Raw genomic sequence first — 24,925 nt, forward strand, 5'->3', positions numbered from 1 at the left:
CCAATGGAAAAACCATAGCCTTGACTAGATGGAACTTTGTTGGCAAAGTAATGTCTCTGCTTTTTAATATGCTATCTAGGTTGGTCATAACTTTCCTTCCAAGGAGTAAGCATCTTTTAATTTCATGGCTGCAATCACCATCTGCAGTGATTTTGGAGCCCCCCAAAATAAAGTCTGACACTTTTCCCACTATTTCTCCATCTATTTCCCATGAAGTGAACCAGATGCCATGATCTTCGTTTTCTGAATGTTGAGCTTTAAACCAACTTTTTCCCTCTCCTCTTTCACTTTCATCAAGAGGCTTTTAGCTCCTCTTCACTTTCTGCCATAAGGGTGGTGTCATCTGCATTTCTGAGCTTATTGATATTTCTCCCGGCAATCTTGATTCCAGCTTGTGCTTCCCTCCAGCCCAGCGTTTCTCATGATGTATTCTGCATAGAAGTTAAATAAGTAGGGTGACAATATACAGCCTTGACGTACTCCTTTTCCTAGTTGGAACCAGTCTGTTGTTCCATGTTCAGTTCTAACTGTTGCTTCCTGGCCTGCATACAGGTTATTCAAGAGGCAGGTCAGGTGGTCTGGTATTCCCATCTCTTTCAGAATTTTCCACAGTTTATTGTGATCTACACAGTCAAAGGCTTTGGCATAGTCAATAAAGCAGAAATAGATGTTTTTTCTGGAACTCTCTTGCTTCTTCCATGATCCAGCGGATGTTGGCAATTTGATCTCTGGTTCCTCTGCCTTTTCACATATGGCTGAAGCCTGGCTTGGAGGCTTTTTGAGCATTACTTTACTAACATGTAAGATGAGTGCAATTGTGTGGTAGTTTGAGCATTCTTTGGCATTGCCATTCTTTGGGATTGGAATGAAAACTGACCTTTTCCAGTCCTGTGACCACTGCTGAGTTTTCCAAATTTGCTGGCATATTGAGTGCAGCACTTTCACAGCATCATCTTTCAGGATTTGAAATAGCTCCACTGGAATTCCATCACCTCCACTAGCTTTGTTCGTAGTGATGCTTCCTAAGGCCCACTTGACTTCACATTCCAGAATGTCCGGCTCTAGGTGAGTGGGAGTGATCACATCTTCATGATTATCTTGGTCGTGAAGATCTTTTTTGTACAGTTCTTCTGTGTATTCTTGCTACCTCTTCTTAATATCTTTTGCTTCTGTTAGGTCCATACCATTTCTGTCCTTTATCGAGTCCATCTTTGCATGAAATATTCCCTTGGTATTTCTAATTTTCTTGAAGAAATCTCTAGTCTTTTCTATTCTATTGTTTTTCTCTATTTTATATATATATAATATATATATAATACAATTATTTTTATAATGTCTTTCTTGTTTTTCCATCAACTCAAGACTGAAATTTTGTTTCCTATGCTTGTTGACTTTTTCTTATGTTCAGTCATTTCCTTACATGGTTTTAAAATTATTGTTCTCAATACATGGTCAATGTAGATAGTATTTTTTTAATTGGAAGATAATTGCCTTACAATATCGTGTTGGCCTCTGCCATTCATCAGCATGAATTAGCCATGGGTATACATATATCCCCTCTCTTATGAACCCACCTCCCATCTCCCACCCTATCACACCCATCTAGGTTCACAGAACACTGGGTTGAGCTCCCTGTGTCACACAGAAAATTCCCACTTGCTATCTATTTTACATGTGGTAATGTGTATGTTTCCATGCTATTCTTTCAATTCGTCCCACCCTCTCCTTCTCCCACTGTGTTCACAAGTCTGTTCTCTATGTTTGCGTCTTCATTGCTGCCCTGCAAATAGGTTCATTAGTACCATCATTCTAGATTCCAAACATATGCACAGAGTGAAGTAAGTCAGAAAGATTGACTTTTTTTTTGTGCAAGTCAATATTACCTGGATTATGAAAGTATTCATACAGGTGGTTTTGTGCTTCCTTAAGCTGGGGCCTAGGGGTTGTAATGATTTCTCAGTTTGATATTCTTGTTTCTGGTGTGTAGTCTCTGGGTGTTACACAGTCTAGAAGTTTGGGTTTTTTATAAGAAATTCTTTGAGAGTCCCATGGAGATCACAGTCTCCCATCTCCTTCTTTGGGTTGTTGGGTAGTGTTGTTCTTATTGCCTCTTCACCTCTCCACTATCTGATGGTTCCAGCCTTACTTAATGTTCTCAGTTCCAACTTCATACCATAAGGTAGAAATGTCTAAAGGTCTACATCTTCAAACCAATGGCTGGGCATTAAAACACATTCCACTGTCTAAGTGATCTACATCTGAGCCTCATAACCTTGTAGGAGCTACACATTAGCTAACTCTTTTGACTTTGAATTCCTTCTTCATTTCTTGTTGTTGCTCAGTTGCAAAGTGGTGTCTGACTCTTTGCGACCCCATGGACTACAGCACACCAGGCTTCCCTGTCTTTCACCAACTCTCAGAGTTTGCTCAAACTCATGTCCAATGAGTCGGTGATGCCATCCAACCATATTGTCCTCTGTTGTCCCTTCTGAAAGAATATTCAGGATTGATTTCCTTTAGGATTGACTGATTTGATCTCCTTGCAGTCCAAGGGACTCTCAAGGTCTTCTCCAACATCACAGTTCAAAAACATCAATTCTTTGGCACTCAGCCTTCTTTATGGTCCAGTGCTCACATCTATACATGACTACTGGAAAAACCTTATCTTTGACCAGATGGACCTTTGTTGGAAAAATGATATCTCTGCTTCTTAATAAGCTATCTAGGTTTGTCATAGCTTTTCATCCAAGGAGCAAGCATCTTTTAATTTCATGGCTGCAGTTGCCATCTGAAGTGATTTTGGAGCCCAATAAAATAAAGTCTGTCACTGTTTCCATTGTTTTCCCATCTATTTGCCATGAAATGATGGGACTGGATGCCACAATCTTCATTTTTTTGAAAGTTGAGTTTTAAGCCAGCTTTTTTACTGTCCTCTTTCACTTTCATCAAGAAGCTCTTTAGTTCCTCTTCGCTTTCTGCCATAATGGTGTCATCTGCATGTCTGAGGTTATTGATATTTCTCCTGGAAATCTTGATTTCAGCTTGTGCTTCATCCAGCCTGGCATTTTGCATGATGTACTCTGCATATAAGTTAAATAAGCAGGATGGCAATATATAGCCTTGACATACTTCTTTTCTAACTTGGAACCAGTCCATTGTTCCATGTTCAGTTCTAACTGTTGCTTGTTTACCTGCATACAGGTTTCTCAGGATGCAAGGAAGGCGGTCTGGTATTCCCATCTCTTTAAGAATTTTCTACAATTTGTTGTGATCCACACATCAAAGGCTTTAGTGTAGTGAATGAAGCAGATGTTTTTCTGGAATTCTCTTGCTTTTCCTATGATCCAGTGGATATCTGATTCCTCTACGTTTTCCAAATCCAGCTTGAATATCTGAAAGTTCTTGGTTCACATACTGTTGAAGCCTATCCTGGAGAATTTTGAGCAATACTTTGCTAACGTCTTCATTTCTAATGACAAGATTTTCCTTTCTCTCTCCTCTCTTTCATCTTTCTTTCCTCACTTTCTAGCTAAGTTATTTACTAAAGTTTTTTGTTTTACTTTTTTCCAGCATGCTATTTTACCATCATCTTTAGTAAGTTTTATATTTTTAAATAAATAAATACTTGGAAAATGGAGCAAAGTATAGAATTCTATTTAAAAGGTTTTTTTTCCTTAAAATAAATACTTGAAATGGTTATAACCATAACAAGGTAATTAAAAGGTTTTCTTTTCAGAGGGCAGCTAAAGTTTAAAATCTTCTATAAATTTGGGCTGATACTATAAACCTCATTTTTCTCACTTATAAAATAAGGATTATAATTAGCCCATTAGGATAGTCATAAACCATAAATTTTAAATGTATAAAAACATTTAATACAGAGTTTTGCATAAGTGCTCAATAATTAGAAGCTTATACTATTAGTGATAGAATGCCACCTACTAATGAAACCAAAGATAAAGGAAATGTAGAATGCCACCTACTAATGAAACCAAAAATAAAGGAAATATCTGAGTGTATTTTACATGCAAGAAAAGCAATAATATCTCCTCTTGTTATTTCCCAATAAAAATAAACTTACCATTTGTATTAGGTATGACCTTCATTTTTAAAGTGTGAGATTTCCCCAGATCAATGTATTTCAGGACACTGAGGGATAGTGAATCATCATGTTGTTGAAACCAGTAATTACATGGTTTTGCATATATGTTCCATGTTTGTCCATTCCTTTTTCCAAAGTTGTATAAGAACCAGGAGTCTTTTTGAAAGGTCATGTTACGGGGTACTATTTCAGGCATAGTAGCAACAGCTAAAGCATTCTCATTGTCTAATATCGTTGTGATCAGGAAGCTGCTGTAACCGGGAATCACCACAGTCTTTTCTATATCAGAATCTTGAAATGAGGAGATAACACCTGGAGCTAAAACAAGAATGATTTGGTATAAAATAGAACAGCCAATATTCTCCAAGCAATACTGGTGGACCCAACTGAGGAATACATTATTTGAGTTTTTAAACTATGGTCTTAACTAGAGAACATATTTGTCATATTTCTGGTCATAATTCAAATTATTTTGTTGAAAGTGTTATCACAAATATGCCAAACACAACATCTACTATGAAACCAGTTCTATAAAATTCTCAGCAAAAGACAATCCACACAGGGTTAAGTAATTATAAGAAAGTTGATTTCTTTTCTATAGAACTAGTAAGAGCCTTAATAACCTAGAGATTGGAGAAAATCCATCAGAGTGGATATGAGAGAAGTCAAAAGATGGCTGTTTGAAGGAGAGGAAAGTCATTATTTTAAAATGTTTTTGAAACACATCAACAATGATACTCAGCTTGTTCTGAAAAAAATAAATAGAAGTAGTCTGAAGAGAACCTCATAATTCCTTTATGCACACATGTTCTAATTTTTCCCATTTCAATAAACCAACAAAAAACCCTTTTTTACATTCCCTTCAACTACCATTTCATTTCTCTTTTCCCCTTCACTGTGAGATTCCCCCAAAGGATTGCCTTATTCACTGTCTTCAATTCCCTGCCTCTTGTAATTTTTTGACCCTAATCCAATGACATGTCATTTTTGTCTACATGATTCCACCCAACAACAGCTTTTGTCAACTTTACCAGTGACTTTGACACAGATGCATCAGGCAGTTTTCTCTCCCGACCTCTTTTCTAAACCCATCTCTTGGCAGCATCCAGCAGAGCATCACTCCTTCCTTCTTGAAGTAACTTTTTCACTTGGTTCCTGAGACATACTCTCTTCTCCTAGTAGACCATCCAGTCTTCCTCATCTCTCTGACCACTAAATGTTGGAAAACTGGAGACTGGGTCTCAAACCTTTTCCTTTCTTTCTCTACTCCTGCTTTCCCAGTGATTTCATCTAATCTAGCAGCATTAACTATCATATATGCTGACCACTGGGCTTCCCAGGTGGCTCGGTAGTAAAGAATTCACCTGCCAGTGCAGGAGATGCTGGTTGATCTTTGGGTTGGGAAGATCCCTTCAGGAGGGAATGGCAAACTGCTCTAGCATTCTTGCCTGGGAAATCCCATAGGCAGAGGAGCTTGGCAGGCTACAGTCCATGGGATTGCAAAGAGCTGGACACGACTGAATGACTGAGTACACGTGCATGATGCTGGTCACTCACTTCCCCTCCACCTTTTGACTTTTTGAGATACAATTGATACATAATATTAGTTTCAGGTGTACAACATGATTCGGTATTTTGGTATTTTTTTGGTATAAAACACCAAAAAAAATTAACAAAGTGGTGATCAATGCATACCTATCCATAACTACTTAAATGTAAATGAACTAAATTCTTCAACCAAAAGATGTAAAGTGGTTGAGTTGATTTAGAAACAAAAACAAGATATGCTATATGGTGCCTACAAGGGACTCACTTTAGATGTAAGGAGACACGCAGACTGAAAGTGAAGGGATGAAAAAAGATATTCTATGCAAGTGGAAATCAGAAGAAGTCTGGGATACCAATACTTATATCAGAGAAAGTAGACCTTAAGACAAAGGCTAAAGAAGGTTATTATATAATAAGAGTCAAACAAAAAGATATCACATTTGTAAATATTTATGCACTTAACAAATGAGCACCTAAATAATAAAGCAAATATTCATAGACTTTGAGGAGAAATAGATAGCAACACAAAAATAGTAAAGGATTTTAATACCCTACTTTCATCAATGGATAGGTCGTAACAGAAAATCAACAAGGGGCATGATTGAACTTAATGTTTTAGTAAAATCACTTAAGCTGCTCTGTTGAGAATAGACTGGGCATGTGACAGAGAAAGGGCAAGAAGGAAAGCAGAGAAATTAGTTTCCTTAAAAACTATTGAGTTGGCCAAAAAGTTTGTTCAGGTTCTCCTGTAAGATGTTATAGGAAAACCAAACGGACTTTTTGGCCAACTCAATAAATATGCAATTACTATTCAGCCCAGCAGTTGCACTCCTGGGCATTTATTCCAGAGAAGTGAAAACATATATATACACAAAAACCTGTACACAAATACTTAAGGTAGAGTCAAAATTCTGTCTATTGTATGATTCCGTTTATGTAACATTCTGGAAAGGAGAGAATTGGGGGAACAGAAAACAGATCACTGGTTGCCAGGGGCCAGGGCTGGGAGAGCAAAGAATTAGGAGAGAGTTTTCTGGGACTGATCACAGTGGTGGCTCCATCATTGAATGAATGGATTTATCAAAATCCATAGATATACACTGATAAGAGTGAATTTTACTGTATGTAAGTTATACCTTAATAAACCTGACCAAAAAAAAAAGAAAGAGAGAGACTATTACAATAATCAAGTGAGAGAATGTATTAAATGTAAAATGCCTGTTATTCATCCCAGTGGAGAAATCAGGTTTTATTATATTAAAAATAAAGAATTCCTCTAGGAATTTAAGTATATGTAGACTTCTGTAGATTATCAATTGGTTTAAATTTTGAAATCTATTGTTCTATAACAGAGCATGAACACTCATCCCAAAAGCTAATTCTTCATTTTTCCCAGACATTGGAAATATTATTACACTTACTTTGTAACTGAAGACTAAGTTTATAGGAGTGATTTCCAGCTTCACTAATGAAAAGGGAACTAGACAAACAAGAGCTCTCATTTACTTCCTCTGTTCCAAAAGGGTCTATCAGTTCTGCAATAACCGAGGACAAAAATCCTTCAGGAGTGTTATGGTGAAATACCTTTCTTATGTAAGCTGTTCCAGTTTTCCTAAAAACAAACCAGCAAATGTCAAGCAATTTGGATAAAACAGTCGTTTAAATTAGCAAGTTAATAAACATATAATTTATAAATAAAAAATACCACAAACAGTTAACAAATGAATATTTGAGTAACATTTATTCAATTTCATTAGTAACTGATGAAATGTCAGTTACAGCAATGGGATGTGATTTTTCACCTATCAAATTAAGGACGTTTTTAAAAGACAGGATGTAATAGTGGTAAGAACTGAGAGAGATTGGCACTAGTGAAATGGTAAAATGATACACTCCTCCTAGAAAGCAGTTTGAAACTATGCATTGAGTTCTAATTTTTTTTTTTTTGCCCTCTGATTCCATAAATCTACTGATAGGTCTCTATCCTAAGGACATAACTTGAAACACAGAGGGGAAGAAAAGCTTTCCACACAAAGATGTTCATCACAGCATTATGATAACAGTTAGAAATAGAAATGCCAACAATAGGAAAATTAACTAAATGATAATACCTGACCTACCTAGAAAAAAATCATCCATTAAAATGATTCTTACAAAGAGTTTTTCATTACCTAAGGAAAGTGGTCACATTATAATGTCTAAAATAAAGAAGTATAGTGAAAAATGTTGAAATGAATGTTGAAAAGGACTGATCAGTAATTCATCAGAGTGTTAACAGTCATGATTTTAACTGTCTTCTTTATATTTGCCTTTTAGGAAATTTCTGCAATGAGCATGTGCTTTATAAGCAGGAAAAACAACCTTCAAATGTTAAGCTAAGATGTGTGTGTGTGTGCTAAGCTGCTCAGTTAATAGAAGAAAATAGTTACGAAAAACATATCTGACAAAGGACTTTTATCCAAAATAAACTATTGGGGAAGAATAGAATCTCTTTTTCCTCTACCCTTCTAGGTTCTGTGCCTGGGACCCTAGAAATTAAACTGACAAAAGCCATATTAACAATAAAATATTAACAATTTAGAACTGTAGCTTACCAGGCTTCCCTGACCATGGGATTTCCCAGGCAAGAATACTGGAGTGGGTTGCCATTTCCTTCTCCAGGGGATCTTCCTGACCCAGGAATCAAACTCATGTCTCCTGTGTCTCCTGCATTGCAGGTGGATTCTTTACCCACTGAGCCATCAAAGAAGGCTCAACACCGAAGAACTGACGGTTTCTAATTGTGGTGCTGAAGAAGACTCTTGAGAGTCCCTTGGACAGCAAGGAGATCAAACCAGTCAATCCTAAAGGAAATCAACCCTGAATGTTCATTGGAAGGACCCTTGCTGAAGCTGAAGCTCTAATACTTTGGCCACCTGATGAGAAGAACTGACTCATTGGGAAAGACCCTGATGTTGGGAAAGATTGAAGACAAAAGGAGAATGGGGGCAACAGAGGATGAGATGGTTGAATGGCATCGTCAACTCAATGGGTATGAATCTGAACAAACTCCAGGAGATTGTGAAGGACAGGGGAGCCTGGCTTGCTGCAGTCCACGGGGTCACAAAGAGTAGGACACAACTTAGCAACTGAACAACAACAGCAAAATAGAGACAGTATAGACGTCAGGGATGAACAGGATGAGCAGAGAGGACTTTCAGGGCAATGAAACTATTTTGTATGATAATATAAGATGTATATGTGCCATTATAGAACTGTCAAAATCCATAGAAAGTACAACACCAAGAGTGAATCCTAATGTAAACTATGGACTTCGGGTGATTGACGATGTGTCAGTATAGGTTCATGGGTTGGAACGAAAAACCACTATAGTGTCAGACACAAAGTAAGGGAGATATGTGTGGAGATGAGGCACATGGGAACTCTCTGGACTTTCTGATCCATGTTGCTAATTAACACTGCTATCCTGACACTGCTCTTAAAAAATAAAGCTTATTACCATAATTAAAAAAAAAAACTATTAACTTCTTTGCATCTTGAGTCACTGACCAATAGCCAGGCAGACACCTTAATTATTGACCCTGCCATCCCACTTCTACCACTAGAGAAGTAAATGAGTCTCTTGTATTGAAGTGTCCAGGATGGCTCTTGGGGGGCAATCAAGCTCCACTCTTACAGGAGAGGTAAGAATTCAGCTTGTATAGGAGAGAAGAGACTTTGGGCAATGAAGGATGAGCTTAAAATTAGGAGTAGGGAAGTTCCTGAGGTGGAGAGGAATATCTGTTGAGTGGGGAAAACACTACAAAAAGGCAATCGCCATCAAACGTAACTACCTATACCTGATAAACTCCAGTTCCAGTACCCATGCTGTTTCTCCAGCCCACTGCCCTCATCCCAAGCCAATGAAGCTGCTTTAATCAAGGTTACTACAGCCTGGAAGGTTGCCACAGCCTGGAAGGTTGCCATATCCAAAGGTCTTCTTGGTTCTTAGGTTACTCAGTCTCTCGGTCACATGGGTCACAGTCGTTTACTCCATACTTTCCAAAACATCCGCCTCCCTTGGCTTACATGTCCCCACTTTACCCCGTTTTTTTTTTTTTTTTTTTCTATTTTATTGACTATTCCTTCTTCGTTTTCTTGGCTGGGGCCTCCTCTTCTGCCTAATCTCTCTTCCAGGAGTGCCCCAGGCCTTTTCTTCTCTACATACATCCATTTATATTGGAACAACTACCAAATGCAGAGCTCCTGCTATTTTTGTGGTATGCATTCATATATCCAGGCAACTGTCAACTTCACATCTTTACCTAGGTACCTAATAGGTATTTCACACTTAATATTTTCAATGTGCAAATCTCACTCACCCTGCCTAACTCTGCACTCCAAATCTCAGAAAATAACAGCATCCTCTACCTAGCTACAAACTAAAACCCTAGCAAATTCTTGATGGCTCTCTTGCTCATTCCCACAACAGGCAATCCACCATCAGATCCTGTCTTTTCACAAGTACACTGCTTTGACCATCTTCTTTTCTCACCTGTATTATTTCAGTAGCTTTCCAAGGAGCCTAGAGACTTTGACTCTCACCCTGTCCTATACTTTTCACAGCAAATGGTCTTTTAAAAAATATAAATTACTTCACTATCCTATATAAAACTTTCCAATGGCTTCCCCTGGCACAAAGAATAAAATATAAACCCCTATGCAGCCTACAGTTCCCTAGATGATCTGGTACTTCCCTACCTTCTCACTGACCTTCCAACACACCATCTCACTCTGCACTACCCACACAAGCAATCCAAGTATAATTGGACTACGCTCTCCAATTTAAAAAAAAAACAGTTCTAAAAAAAAGAAAGAAATAGTTCTGGAGATGGACAGTGGTAATGGTTGCACAACCATGTGAATATACTTAATGCCACAGAACTGCACTCTTAAAAATGGCTAAAATGGTAAATTTTATGTTATGGATATTTTGCTATACCTGCTAGGCTGTAATGCAAAAAAGCATTATAAATATAAACATAGTCATTAAATACCAATAAAATGTTCAACTCATCAAGAAGATGTAACAATTCTTTTTTGTAACACTGCAAGTAGCTGTCTTATTTTAAACTACTTTATTGAGTTATGATTGACACATAAAAGGCCTTACATATTTAATATAAACAACTTGATGAGTTTAAGGGTAAGTATATACCCATGAAATCAACATCATAAGCAAGTCTAAGAAGATGTAACGATTTTAAACTTATACATATCTAACAACAGCCTCACACATATATAAGCCAAAATTGACAGAACTACAGTGAAGAACTGACAAATTCAATATCACATCAGAAAATTTTAACATAATTCAATAATTGATAGATCACAAAAGAAAAAAAATCAGTTAAGGGTAAAGAAAATTGGAAAATCACAATTAACACGATTAATCTAACAAGTGAATACTAACACTGCACACAACAATCTATGAAATATATAAACATAGATAATACACAATGACCAAGACAGGTTTATTCCATGACTTTCAGTCTGATTCAACATTAAGTCCATAATATAATTCACAGCATTAAGTAAAAGTTCAAAGGAAAAAATTATATAGATAAGTTCAATAGATACAGGAGAAACATTTAAGTTAAAAACCAAAAGAAAACACCTCTTAAACTGAAAAAAAAAAGGTAACTGTAAATGAAAAAAGTTTTTAAAATGTATAGAAAGGATAGTACATGATGGTGAAATGTTTAAAATATTTTTTTTTTAAGTCAGGAACAAGGAAGCCCACTGCTAATGGTCTGAATGTTTGTATCCCTCCAAAATTCCTGTGTTGAAAACACAATGCCCAAAGTGATGATATTTGGAGATGAAGCTTTTGGGAAGTGATTCAGGTCATGCAGGCGAAGCATCTGTGAATCAGTTTAGTACCCTGCCCCTTTCAATCATGACAGTACACGGTGAGAAGTTGGCAATCTACCCAGGAGAGAGCCTGCACCAGAAACTTACCATGCTGGTACCTTAATCTTAGACTTCTGGTCTTCATAACTGTGATAAATACATTTGTTTATAAGCCATCTGTCTGGAGAATCCCCATGGGCAGAGGAGCCTGGTGGGCTACAGCCTATGGGGTCGCAAAGAGTTGGACACGACTAAAGTGGCTTAACACATAGCCATCCAGTTTTTTTTATGTTTGATTAGAGCAGCCTGAACAGAATGACACCCATTAACTTCATTGATATTTAATAAGCTCCTAGATACTGTAACAGAAAGACATATATAATATGCTAAAAGGTGTTAAAATAAACAAATTATCTGCAGGTGATGTGATTATCTGCTTAGAAAAAATATTTACCCCTACTCAGAAAATCCAAAAGAATATATAGAAAAAGTACTAGAATAAGCAAATGAGTTTAGCAAATTTGAAACACTTGAGATTGCTACACAAAAGTCAATTATACATTGACATGAATCAGCCACATGTCAATGTATGGCAAAACCAATACAGTACTGTAAAGCAAAATAAAGTAAAAATAAAAATTAAAACAACAACAACAACAAAAGTCAATTATAAGGCATTCTGCTTTGGCTTTTGATGTAGAAAGAAGCAGCCCAACAAGCAATGAAACAAAATGGATAAATCATAAAGTTGTCACTTTGCTTAAGCCATCCAAGAACTAACCAGAAATCCAAGCCATTCCAAGGAGAGTCTCAACACGGCAACAGTCTCACTTGTGGAAGAGCATAGAAGGGAGAAACATGGTGCTGGCCACAAAAGAAATAAATAGGAAATGTCTAAAAATAGAAAAAACAGAAACAAAAAACTGCCAAAGGCCAAGATGTGCTGGTACGTGAGTTTGGAAATGCTGGGGCACCTTTCAAAAGGGAGCTGCACTCATTTGCAAGCTCCTTCCCATGGGCCTCAGGAGTGGACCAGAGAGAGTCCCTGCTGGTGGTGCAGGCAGCAAGGGAGTATGGGGCAAGGTCATTATAGGGAGGCTGGAGAGGGTGGGAGGAAACAGGGAGGAAGTCTCATTCACTTCCCTGAACCTTCTTTCATAAGAAGCAAAAGCCTTGGGCTGGGCATTAAACAGTTAAACATAGGCCTCAAAAGAGGTGATCCTGGTTGGGGAGGAGGGCCTGGAGGGTGCTGGCACTGAAGCCCCGACTCCCTCCCCTTCACTCCCACCTCCCCTCTCTCCTCCCACCCTCGTCTCCCCTACACAGTAGAAGCTTTAAACTACTGAGAGAGAGGAAGCAAAGCCACCCGTCAATGGGGCACAGGCAAAGACACATTACAAGGAAGGGAAGACTAAAATAATAACCCTCTATCCTTATGGAGAGTCAGGAAGTTGTCCTGAGCCTAAAATTCTAGGAGTGCAAATGGAGTATCCTACTGCAAGAAGAGTCAGGAATCTCCACCCAGGATCTAACTGCAGCTATAAAGCAGAATTTGGTTGCAAGAAGTAATTTTTATTAACAGGTTGTTATGCTTTTTTTTCCCCTTAATGGAGCTTGACTAGCTGAATCTAACATTTAAGTGCAAGAACAAAGGCCAAGAAGATCCAGGACAGGGTGCTATTCACACAAGTTACCTGGTTAGAGAAAATTTGTCAGCATGACCTAGGGAAGGTCAAATAAAGTAATGAAACAGGAGAGAGACCGAGAGACTGATGCACGCGGGGAACTAGGATATGTTACAGTGGTGACACTGTAGGTCAGAAGGGCCGTGTTTGCACAATTGGTAGTCTAAACATAAAAAACTAAAGAAATCTGATTTCTATTATACTTCATACTACACTCAACATCTATTCTAGATTAAAAACGTAAAAGGACACAGCAAAAGTTAAAAAACTACAAGACATAATAGGAGAACAGCCAAATAGATTGTGATATATTCATAGGAGTGAATATAGACACATACATCAATACCAAATAATTTTTTGTATGAAAAAGGCAAATCATAGGAAAGGGTATACATTGCTAAGTAATACATTTGGCAAAATGAAACAATATAGTTTGATACACATGTATGTTAAACCTTTAAAAAAACATTTCTTAAAATGTTCACACAAAATTTAAGATAATGGTTATTTCTGGGGAGGCATAGTTTTGGGGAGGAGAGGCAGGAAAGAAAAGGAAAGTTGCCCAGAAGCAGTAGTGGAAGAGTTCAGGGCCCTCAACAGAGGGGAAGACTTTCAGACACCTAGAAGTGAGGGGGGCTGTGGTATTCAGGTAGAAGTGTCACCCCCATCAGCAGACCTCTTGCCCCTTTATCTCACCTCACTCTCAGTCAAACTCCAGAAGGGGATGGAAACCATCAGCTAAGAGGGAGGGAGGATATGAGTCTAAAAATAATAAGAATGAGAACCTCTTCACCCTCTAAACTCTAGGCTCCTCAGACTGGGTCAGGCTCAAATGGGAGTTGGAAAACAGACTTAAATCCAACAAGGGTTTGAAGTTTCTTAAAACACTGGACAGGAATGGAGTCATGTGGTAATTGACTGACTTAGATATTTTTAAGCTAAGGAAACAATTATTTACTCTCTAATGGAAAAGCTATAGGCCTTGCAGATACTTCATCTAGAGGCAGAAAGCAAATAGGTCCACAGAGGTGGTTTGAAAAGACAGGATGAAAAGTACAGTTGATACCTAGCTGATTGAGTAAACAAACTACATATAATCAATCTGGTCATTCATTTAATTAGAATCCTTCAAGCTTTCTGCTCCCTTAGAATAACATCCACATTCCCTACTGAGACTAAAAGGGGCCCATCTGGTCTCGAATAACTTTTCTCCTCGGTTCACAACACTTAGGTCACTCTGGTTTTTCTTGAGTTTCTCAAGCACACATCATACTTCTTTGGGCCTGGGGGCCTTTTCCACACTGTGGTCTTGGCTAGAGCCTTTCCCCCACCCCCTTCCTTTACCCTCATTCCTCTGATCTCACCTTAAGCATCACCGCCTCTGCGAAACCTCCCCAAATCCTCCCAACAAGTACTCACCCCTGAGAACTCACTCTCTCAATGCTCCATGCTCCTCTGTTGTAGGTTCACGTTACCTGTAATTTCACAACTGTCTACGCCCTGTGCTGGAACACAAGTTCCAGGAGTACATGGGCTTGAATGTCTTCCTCACTCTATCACAGCACCTCCCTAAGTGCCTTGCAGGTAGTAAGTATTAGAAAACTATTTGTGGAAGAGGAAAATACAGGGCTCATCCTGCTTCACCCCTGACCATCTAGGCATCTTCCTTTGGCCTATGGCTGGCCTCATGACTCCGGCTCCCAAATCCTTGTCCTTTCTGGTTGAAGTCCCACCTGCGTCCAGTTCCCAGATCTGGCTCTTTGCTACCATGTCCTTCCTCAGAAATGCCCATTCTCTAGTTTTTGTGCAAGTAGAGCAAAGTTACTGACTGAACATAGAACATGCTATGCTGCTTTTTAAACATTCTGATCTTTTATCATATGCTCTCAAAATAATTAGCATAAAAATTGATATTAATATTCAGATGATACTAATCATATGTTAATTTTAGAGAGTGATTCTCTATGTTTTCTACAAAGACATACCTATATAAACGGGCATTAATGGATCTGTAATATCATACATACGAAAGCCATCAAAAACAAATAGTTCTCAATGATCACGGATACTTTTCTTTGAGACAGAAGTTCTACAATCATTGTGGAATAAAACCTAATGCCAACATCTGCTATATTATGTTTGCTTCCTGTCTGCATATCTACCTCTGAGGGAGGTATTGGGTGGAGCATGGAGCTGTTGGCTGCTCCTGCTGCTCCTGCTAAGTTGCTTCAGTCGTGTCCAACACTGTGTGACCCCATAGACGGCAGCCCATCAGGCTCCCCCGTCCCTGGGATTCTCCAGGCAAGAACACTGGAGTGGGTTGCCATTTCCTTCTCCAATGCATGAAAGCGAAAAGTGAAAGTGAAGTCACTCAGTCGTGTCCGACTCTTAGCGACCCCATGGACTGCAGCCCACCAGGCTCCTCCGTCCATGGGATTTTCCAGGCAAGAATATTGGAGTGGGTTGCCATTTCCTTCTCTAGGAGCTATTGGCTATGGGACATTATCTAGTTGATAGCTCAATGGATATATAATAGAGACATTTCAACCTGGTGGAACAGGGCTCACCAGTTTGGGAACAGGTGAGTTTCTGGTAATCTGAGACTATTCCTTTTCTGGTTGTTAGATGTGTGTGTGTGTGTGGGAGGGGGTAGCTGTAGAATTCATATTGTTTTTCAAAGATTTTAAGCCTTAAAGGCAGCGTTCAGGGTCATTGGCTCTTGCTAATATCTTGGAAGAAAGCATTCCTGAGAACTCTGCGTACCCTGTCAGGCAGTATTTCATGCAGGATGGTCTCCTCTGTGTTAGATTTGCTTGTCGTAGGGCATATGACAACTGCCGTGGGAGTGAGCTCTGAGGATAAGCAGTACCCAGTGTAGCCCAGACATTTTTGATACTTGGGACAACAAGCACCCATTTCTTTAGCTTGGCTTAATGGTGCTGATATACTTGGCCCCATGTTCCTAAAACTGGGGCACTGTGCAAAGCACCTAGAAGTCTACAAATGTATTTGACCTCGCAAGGTGTTAAAAAAGACTTACTCTCCCTGACTAAGAAAATTAGTGCAAAAAGTAGGCTCAAAATTTAGAATTTAGATACCAGTGTGCAAGCTAAGTAAAATGTGAAGCTAATCAGTACCTACCTGGAGTGTATCAATTTTCCAAAGTGAATGTCATAGAATTGCTTGGTATATATTCTATCCTTCGGTTCATCCTTGGGCACATATGCATAAAATATCATTTCATTTAAGGTGAGATACTGTGGAGCAAGGGCAGTGTCAAAGCCCATGTCAAAAGCCTGGAACATGAAAAAAGAAAATATTGAATTTATTTGGACTGCAAGGAGAACAAACTGTCAATCCTAAAGGAAATTAACTCTGAATATTCATTGGAAAGACTGATGCTGAAGCTGAAGCTCCAATATTTTGGCCACCAGATGCGAAGAGCTGATTCTTTGGAAAAGACTCTGATGCTGGGAAAGATTGAGGGCAGGAGGAGAAGGGGGCTACAGAAGATGACATGGGTGGATGGCATCACCAACTCAGTGGACATGAGCTGGAGCAAACTCCAGGAGATAGTGAAGGGACGGGGAAGACTGGCATGCTACAGTCCATGGGGCTGCAAAAGAGTTGGACACGATTTAGCGACTGAACAACAGCATAATTCCATTACGACAAACTGCAAATAATGGATTTGCTTCCATTTCACATCAAAACAATATTGCTTTTCTCATCTGCTGAATATCCACGCAGATGGGAGGGAAAACACACTGTTCTATTGAGGAGGAGAGGAAATTCTGAACAGTGAAGTTCAGTTTAACATTCCTGTATAGAAGGCTGCAATGGCAGACAGGAGTGTCTTGTCTCATATGTGGGGGAGGAGTTTAGAAGTGTAGGTTCTAGAAGTTGGTTCCTGTTTGGAGTATTCTGTAAGCAAGGGGCTGAGAAGCACCTCCTGACATTTAACAGCTACTCCCACCATGTCATGCTGTAACTGTACTGCTGCTGCTAAGTCCTCGAGGCTGGTGGTTCACAAGGCTTTTCCTCTCTCTCAACACAGACAACTTTGGACCAGATTTCTGATCTGCAAGTCATCTTTCCAACATCCACTTCTCTGATGCTGACCTTGTTCAGCTTTGAGAAATTGTAGGAGTGAGAAGACAGGTGGGGACCAGTCCCAAGGGGATGCTGGAGTTGCCCTGGTTGCTGTGACATGAGGACGGAGGGGTAGATGCTGCCTGCAGTCAGACGGAGCAGTCCCCATCAAGCACTGCCGTTGAGACCCATGTTCTGTCATGCCTTTTCCTCTGGTCTCTGAAATTTGGGAACTCACTGAGAAAGGGAGAGAATGGGAAACAGATGCCAGGAGAATACACATGGGCCTGAACATGTATTGAACAGATGGCTTAAGGACTCTTGAAAGCTGACAAGGCTTTAAGAGTTCTGTGTGACATTCGAGACTGGGAGTGGCAAGAACATCCCAGGAAAGAATGTGCAAGTCCCGGCAAAGACAGCATAGTGACTAAAAACACAGGTCCTGAACCTGTTGCCCCAAACTGATTTGATACCTGATTCCAGGAACTAACCAGTGGTGTGTGTACTTTGGGGTGAATTATTTACCCTCCCTGTGCCTCACTTTCTTTGTGGGTAAAATGAGGATAAGTAATTGTTACAAAGATTAAGTGTTCACGACAGTACTTGGCACTTGCTGCTGCTGCTGCTGCTAAGTTGCTTCAGTTGTGTCTGACTCTGTGCGACCCCATAGACGGCAGCCCACCAGCCTCCCCCGCCCCTGGGATTCTTCAGGCAAGAGCACTGGAGTGGGTTGCCATTTCCTTCTCCTTTGGCACCTACTCAGAGCCAAACAAGGTTTACGGATCATGTGTATTCAGAGAAGACACAGATATAGTTTGTTTTGGGAGAGGGAGGTGATAATATTGAGTGCAAATTCCTTGAATGCACTCACCTTGAGTATAAAAACCCATTTTGGCTTTTGATTTTAATAATTTAAACTTTCACATAAGAGAACATTTTCTACAAATTGTGAAGTTAGTGAAAATTGAGGTAACTGCTTTTTTGGTTAGGGCTACCCTGCTGATCACAGGATTTGATTTGTTTCTATGTAGCGCCACACAACAGACTGGTGAATAAATTAAACAGGGAGTCACATGATGGCATCTTACTGTCACTAGGAAGTTCCACTTTTTTCTCTGCCAGTATCTCAGAAGACAGGGAAGTTAAAGCACTGTGTTCTGAACTGCAGTCTTGGCCTGGTGATTTTGAGTGATTTATTAAAACTAGAGTCACCCTTTATTCTATATAAAGTGCAGATTTTATTAGATCCCAGTTTAAAAATCTGTTTATTTGCTGATACATTGATGAGAGTTCATTATCATGATTATGTGTTCTGTGATGAGTTTGTAGGTTCAAATATCTTTATAAATTGGAGAAAGAAATGGCAACCCACTCCACTATTCTTGCCTGGAGAATCCCATGGACAGAGAAGCCTGGTGGGCTACAGTCCATGGGGTCGCGAAGAGTCGGACACGACTGAGTGACTTCACTTACTTACTTATCTTTATAAGTAGCCCATTATACATTAAAATTATTAGAAAAATCTGCATGAAGTATCATCTGTGATGCAGATGATTATTCCTTTCTCTGTTAGCATTAGAAAAGGAAGAAACAAGTGGGGAGAGTTAGTAAGAAAGAAAAAAGTCAACAGTGGGAGAAAACAGAACTCATGTTTCTTTAAGTCAACCTTGAGAGAGTCAAACTCACCATAAACCTGGGTTGGATCTAGTTTAGAACATCTGGTGGTTTGCTGTGAAAACATTTATATGAAAATATTCCAGGTGTGTGTGTAATCTATAAAGCTCTGTATGGGACTTGAAAGATTTTGGAGATGTTCCCTGATATATGAAAGTTTTTCCTTTAGTTAAAAATAGCAAAGAGTATTAAGAGTGTTTGTCCCAAGGAAAACGCTTTCCCTATTTCTCTGTATATAGAATATGACATCTATTAAAACAAGGCAAACAGTTTCAACACATTAGATCACTGACCTGTCCAAAAATACCTTTAGAATTTCCAAAGGCAGCAAGTGATCCACCAGCTTCAAAGTGGTCTGGAGTCAGTTTATGTATGAATCCCATGTGGTCATAGTATAAAGTGAAAATTTTATCAGAAATAGATCCAATTTTACTATATTTTCCTAACCCTGTTAGGAAAGAAATGGATATCACTTGATATTGATATGATACACTTCAGTTCAGTTCAGTCACTCAGTTGTGTCTGACTTTTTGCGACCCCATGGACTGTAGCATGCCAGGCTTCCCTGTCCATCACCAACTCCTGGAGCCTGCTCAAATTCACGTCTATTGAGTCAGTGATGCCATCAAACTATCTCATCCTCTGTCGTCCCCTTCTTCTCCTGCCTTCAATCTTTCCCAGCATCAGGGTCTTTTCCAGTGAGTCAGTTCTTCATATCAGGTGGCCAATGTATTGGATGATACAACTAGAGAACTTTTAAAACTCTACCTTATAAAAACTCTATTTAAACTAAGAGTTGAGAGAAGTGCTCTGAGACTCAATAACTAGAAAATTCATGTTAGTTTTTGTTAAATCCACGGAAAGTTTTTTTTTCAAGCTCCTTTTCATTACTGAACCTGTTTGCTGAAGCAAGTGGACAGAGTGAGCAGATGTCTGGAGGAAAGGGGGCTAGCTCCCCCTGGCGGTGAGTTCTCTTCATAACACTGAAATCAGACTCTCCAGTAGGTGGAAGTGGAGAAGGAAATGGCAACTCACTCCAGTACACTTGCCTGGAAAATCCCATGGACGAAGGAGCCTGGTAGGCTACAGTCCATGGGGTCGCGAAGAGTCGGACACGACTGAGCGACTTCAATTTCACTTTTCACTCTATGCATTGAAGAAGGAAATGGCAACCCACTCCAGCATTCTTGCCTGGAGAATCCCATGGACAGAGGAGCCTGGTGGGCTGCTGTCTATGGGGTCGCACAGGGTCAGACACGACTGAAGCGGGTTAGCATCAGCAGTAGGTGGAAGGCAGTGAGAAAATAACCCTCGGGGAGGCAAGGGGAATTATCAGTAGAGACCACTGGGTCATTGGCTATACTAGGATTACTATGTTGAACCAGACTTGGTTATCTCACGCTTCTCCTGTGTCCTGGCAGTAATCTGGTGGTGCAGCAACATTCACTGGACCAGACATTGATCCACTGAAAGAGAGTGCGCCCTCTCCTGGATGGACGACGAACGCTCAGGTCTCAGTATGAGAAAAGCTGATATCCAAGCCCCAGCCACCAAGCCCTCTCACCCTTCCAGTTTGGCCAGGGTCTCCTGGCCCGCTCTCCTGTCCTAACCCCTAATACTGGAGTGACCCGGGACTCAGTTCTTAGATCTATTCTCTCACTCTCTCAAGATATCTGGTCCAGTTTCAGGTTTTTAAATATATCTTTATGTGGATGATTCCCAAATTGAAACCTCCCATCTCACTCTTTCCTGAACTCTAGACTTATCTATAACTGTCTAATGACATCTCCATATGCATGTCAGGCAAGTGTCTCCCATGGAACTGATCCCATACTGCACTCCTAACCCTCACACAAACTTCCTCCATGTTCAGCCTTGTTACTCACTCAGTCATGTCTGTTTGTGAAGTGGTCAAACAAGAGATGGCAAGAGAGAACGTCGACATTCTAGGAACTAAAATGGACTGGAATGGGTGAATTTAACTCAGATGACCATTATATCTACTACTGCGGGCAGGAATCCCTCAGAAGGAATGGAGTAGACATCATGGTCAACAAAAGAGTCCAAAATGCGGTACTTGGATGCAATCACAAAAATGACAGAATGATCTCTGTTCGTCTCCAAAGCAAACCATTCAATATCACAGTAATCCAAGTCTGTGCTGCAACCAGTAATGCTGAAGAAGCTGAAGTTGAACGGTTCTATGAAGACCTACAAGACCTTTTAGAACTAACACCCAAAAAAGATGTCCTTTTCATTTAGGGGACTGGAATGCAAAAGTAGGAAGTCAAGAAACACCTGGAGTAACAGGCAAATTTGGCCTTGGAATGTGGAATGAAGCAGTGCAAAGACTAATAGAGTTTTGCCAAGAAAATGCACTAGTCATAGCAAATACCCTCTTCCAACAACACAAGAGAAGACTCTACACATGGGCATCACCAGATGGTCAACACCGAAATCAGATTGATTATATTCTTTGCAGCCAAAGATGGAGAAGCTCTATACAGTCAACAAAAACAAGACCAGGAGCTGACTGTGGCTCAGATCAGGAATTCCTTATTACCAAATTCAGACTCAAATTGAAGAAAGTAGGGAAAACCACTAGACTATTCAGGTATGACCTAAATCAAATCCCTTATGAATATACAGTGGAAGTGAGAAATAGATTTAAGGGCCTAGATCTGATAGCTAGAGTACCTGATGAACTATGGAATGAGGTTTGTGACATTGTACAGGAGACATGGATCAAGACCATCCCCATGGAAAAGAAATGCAAAAAAGCAAAATGGCTGTCTGCGGAGGCCTTACAAATAGCTGTGAAAAGAAGAGAAGTGAAAAGCAAAGGAGAAAAGGAAAGATATAAGCATCTGAATGCAGAATTCCAAAGAATAGCAAGAAGAGATAAGAAAGCCTTCTTTAGCAATCAATGCAAAGAAATAGAGGAAAAGAACAGAATGGGAAAGACTAGAGATCTCTTCAAGAAAATTAGAGACAGCAAGGGAAAATTTCATGCAAAGATGGGCTCGATAAAGGACAGAAATGGTATGGACCTAACAGAAGCAGAAGATATTAAGAAGAGGTGGCAATAATTAATGGAAGAACTGTACAAAAAGATCTTCATGACCCGGATAATCACGATGGTGTGATCACTCACCTAGAGCCAGACATCCTGGAATGTGAAGTCAAGTGGGGAGGTGGTGGCATTCCAGTAGAGCTATTTCAAATCCTGAAAGATGATGCTGTGAAAGTGCTGCACTCAATATGCCAGCAAATTTGGAAAACTCAGCAGTGGCCACAGGACTTGAAAAGGTCAGTTTTCATTCCAATCCCAAAGAAAGGCAATGCCAAAGAATGCTCAAACTACTGTACAATTGCACTCATCTCACACGCTAATAAAGTAATGCCCAAAATTCTCCAAGCCAGGCTTCAGGAATATGTGAACTGTGAACTTCCTGATGTTCAAGCTGGTTTTAGAAAAGGCAGAGGAACCAGAGATCAAATTGCCAACATCTGCTGGATCATGGAAAAAGCAAGAGAGTCCCAGAAAAACATCTATTTCTGCTTTATTGCCTATGCCAAAGACTTTGACTCTGTGGATCACAATAAACTGTGGAAAATTCTGAAAGAGATGGGAATACAGACCACCTGACCTGCCTCTTGAGAAATCTGTATGCAGGTCAGGAAGCAAGAGTTAGAACTGAACATGGAACAACAGACTGGTTCCAACTAGGAAAAGGAGTACGTCAAGGCTGTATATTGTCACCCTGCTTATTCAACTTATATGCAGAACACATCATGAGAAATGCTGGACTGGAAGAAACACAAGCTGGAATCAAGATTGTCGGGAGAAATATCAATAACCTCAGGTATGCAGATGACACCACCCTTATGGCAGAAAGTGAAGAGGAACTAAAAAGCCTCTTGATGAAAGTGAAAGAGGAGAGTGAAAAAGTTGGCTTAAAGCTCAACATTCAGAAAACGAAGATCATGGCATCCGGTCCCATCACTTCATAGGAAATAGACAGGGAAACAGTGGAAACAGTGTCAGACTTTATTTTTTTGGGCTCCAAAATCACTGCAGATGGTGACTGCAGCCATGAAATTAAAAGATGCTTACTCCTTGGAAGAAAAGTTATGACCAATCTAGACAGTATATTCAAAAGCAGAGGCATTACTTTGCCGGCTAAGGTCCATCTAGTCAAGGCTACGGTTTTTCCTGTGGTCATGTATGGATGTGAGTGTTGGACTGTGAAGAAGGCTGAGCACCAAAGAATTGCTGCTTTTGAACTGTGGCGTTGGAGAAGACTCTTGAGAGTCCCTTGGACTGCAAGGAGATCCAACCAGTCCATTCTGAAGGAGATCAGCCCTGGGATTTCTTTGGAAGGAATGATGGTAAAGCTATAACTCCAGTACTTTGGCCACCTCATGCGAAGAGTTGACTCATTGGAAAAGACTTTGATGCTGGGAGGGATTGGGGGCAGGAGGAGAAGGGGACAACAGAGGATGAGATGGCTGGATGGCATCACGGACTCGATGGACGTGAGTCTGAGTGAACTCCAGGAGTTGGTGATGGACAGGGAGGCCTGGCGTGCTGTGATTCATGGGGTCGCAAAGAGTCGGACACGACTGAGCGACTGAACTGAACTGAACTGGACTGTAGCTCACCAGGCTCCTCTGTCCATGGAATTCTCCAGCAAGAATACTGGAGTGGGTAGCCATTCCCTTATCTGCAGATCTTCTCAAACCAGAGATAAAACAATGGACTCTCGCACTGCAGGAAGATTCTTTACCATCTGAGCCACTAGGGAAGTCCTCCTCATCTCCATTAAGGGAACTGCATTATTCCTGCTGCTCAGTCCAGAAACCATGGTGCCATTCTTAACACCTCTCTTTCTGTCACACTCTGTACCCAATCCATCAGGAAATCCTACTGACTTTAGCCTCAAGGGGTATGTGTATAAAACTCAGTCTCTCTCACCAGAATCACCCTGGACAAGCCAATATATACATTCAGTTATTAAGAAATTTATGAGGAATTACCTCATGCAATTATGGAGGCTGAGAAGTGCTATGATCTGCTGTCTGCAAGGTAGAGAAGAAGTGTGAGCACCTGGAGAGTTGGTGGTGTGACTCCTAGTTGGAGCCCAAAGGCCTGAGAACTGGGTTGTTGGGTGGGAGAGCAGAAAACAGATGTCCCAACTTGAGCAGGTGCAACAAGAAGCAGAAGGGGTGAATTCCTCTCTCCTCCACCTTTTTGTTCTATTTAGGTCTTCAACAGACTGGATGATACCCACCCATACTGGGCAGGGCAGTCTATAGAATTCAAATGTTAATCTGGTCCAGAAATAGCCACACAGACACGCACAGAAATATGTTTAATTGGGGCACCCCTTGGAATCACGATGGTGTGATCACTCATCTAGAGCCAGACATCCTGGAATGTGAAGTCAAGTGGGCCTTAGGAAACATCACTATGCACAAAGCTAGTGGAGGTGACGGAATTCCAGTGGAGCTATTTCAAATCCTGAAAGATGATGCTGTGAAAGTGCTGCACTCAATATGCCAGCACATTTGGAAAACTCAGCAGTGGCCACAGGTCAGTTTTCATTCCAATCCCAAAGAAAGGCAATGCCAAAGAATGTTCAAACTACTGCACAATTGTACTCATCTCACACACTAGTAAAGTGATGCTTAAAATTCTCCAAGCCAGGCTTCAGCAATACGTGAACTGTGAACTTCCTGATGTTCAAGCTGGTTTTAGAAAAGGCAGAGGTACCAGAGATTAAATTGCCAACATCCGCTGGATCATGGAAAAAGCAAAAGAGTTCCAGAAAAGCATCTATTTCTGCTTTATTGCCTATGCCAAAGCCTTTGACTCTGTGGATCACAATAAACTGTGGAAAATTCTGAAAGAGATGGGAATACAGACCAC

General features: G+C 40.2%; 1 protein-coding gene across 1 annotated transcript in view; it reads right to left on the bottom strand.

Moving 5' to 3' along the window:
- CATSPERB (cation channel sperm associated auxiliary subunit beta) overlaps positions 1-24,925 on the bottom strand; it is a 134,499-nt gene that overhangs the window by 25,310 nt on the left and 84,264 nt on the right. Inside the window, 4 exon segments of the mRNA XM_060401528.1 lie at positions 4,082-4,414; positions 7,072-7,262; positions 16,369-16,523; positions 19,287-19,441. Of these exon segments, the coding sequence (XP_060257511.1) occupies positions 4,082-4,414; positions 7,072-7,262; positions 16,369-16,523; positions 19,287-19,441 (834 nt within the window).

The sequence above is a fragment of the Ovis aries genome, chromosome 18, assembly GCF_016772045.2.
Source record: "Ovis aries strain OAR_USU_Benz2616 breed Rambouillet chromosome 18, ARS-UI_Ramb_v3.0, whole genome shotgun sequence".
Taxonomy (NCBI): Eukaryota; Metazoa; Chordata; class Mammalia; order Artiodactyla; family Bovidae; genus Ovis; species Ovis aries.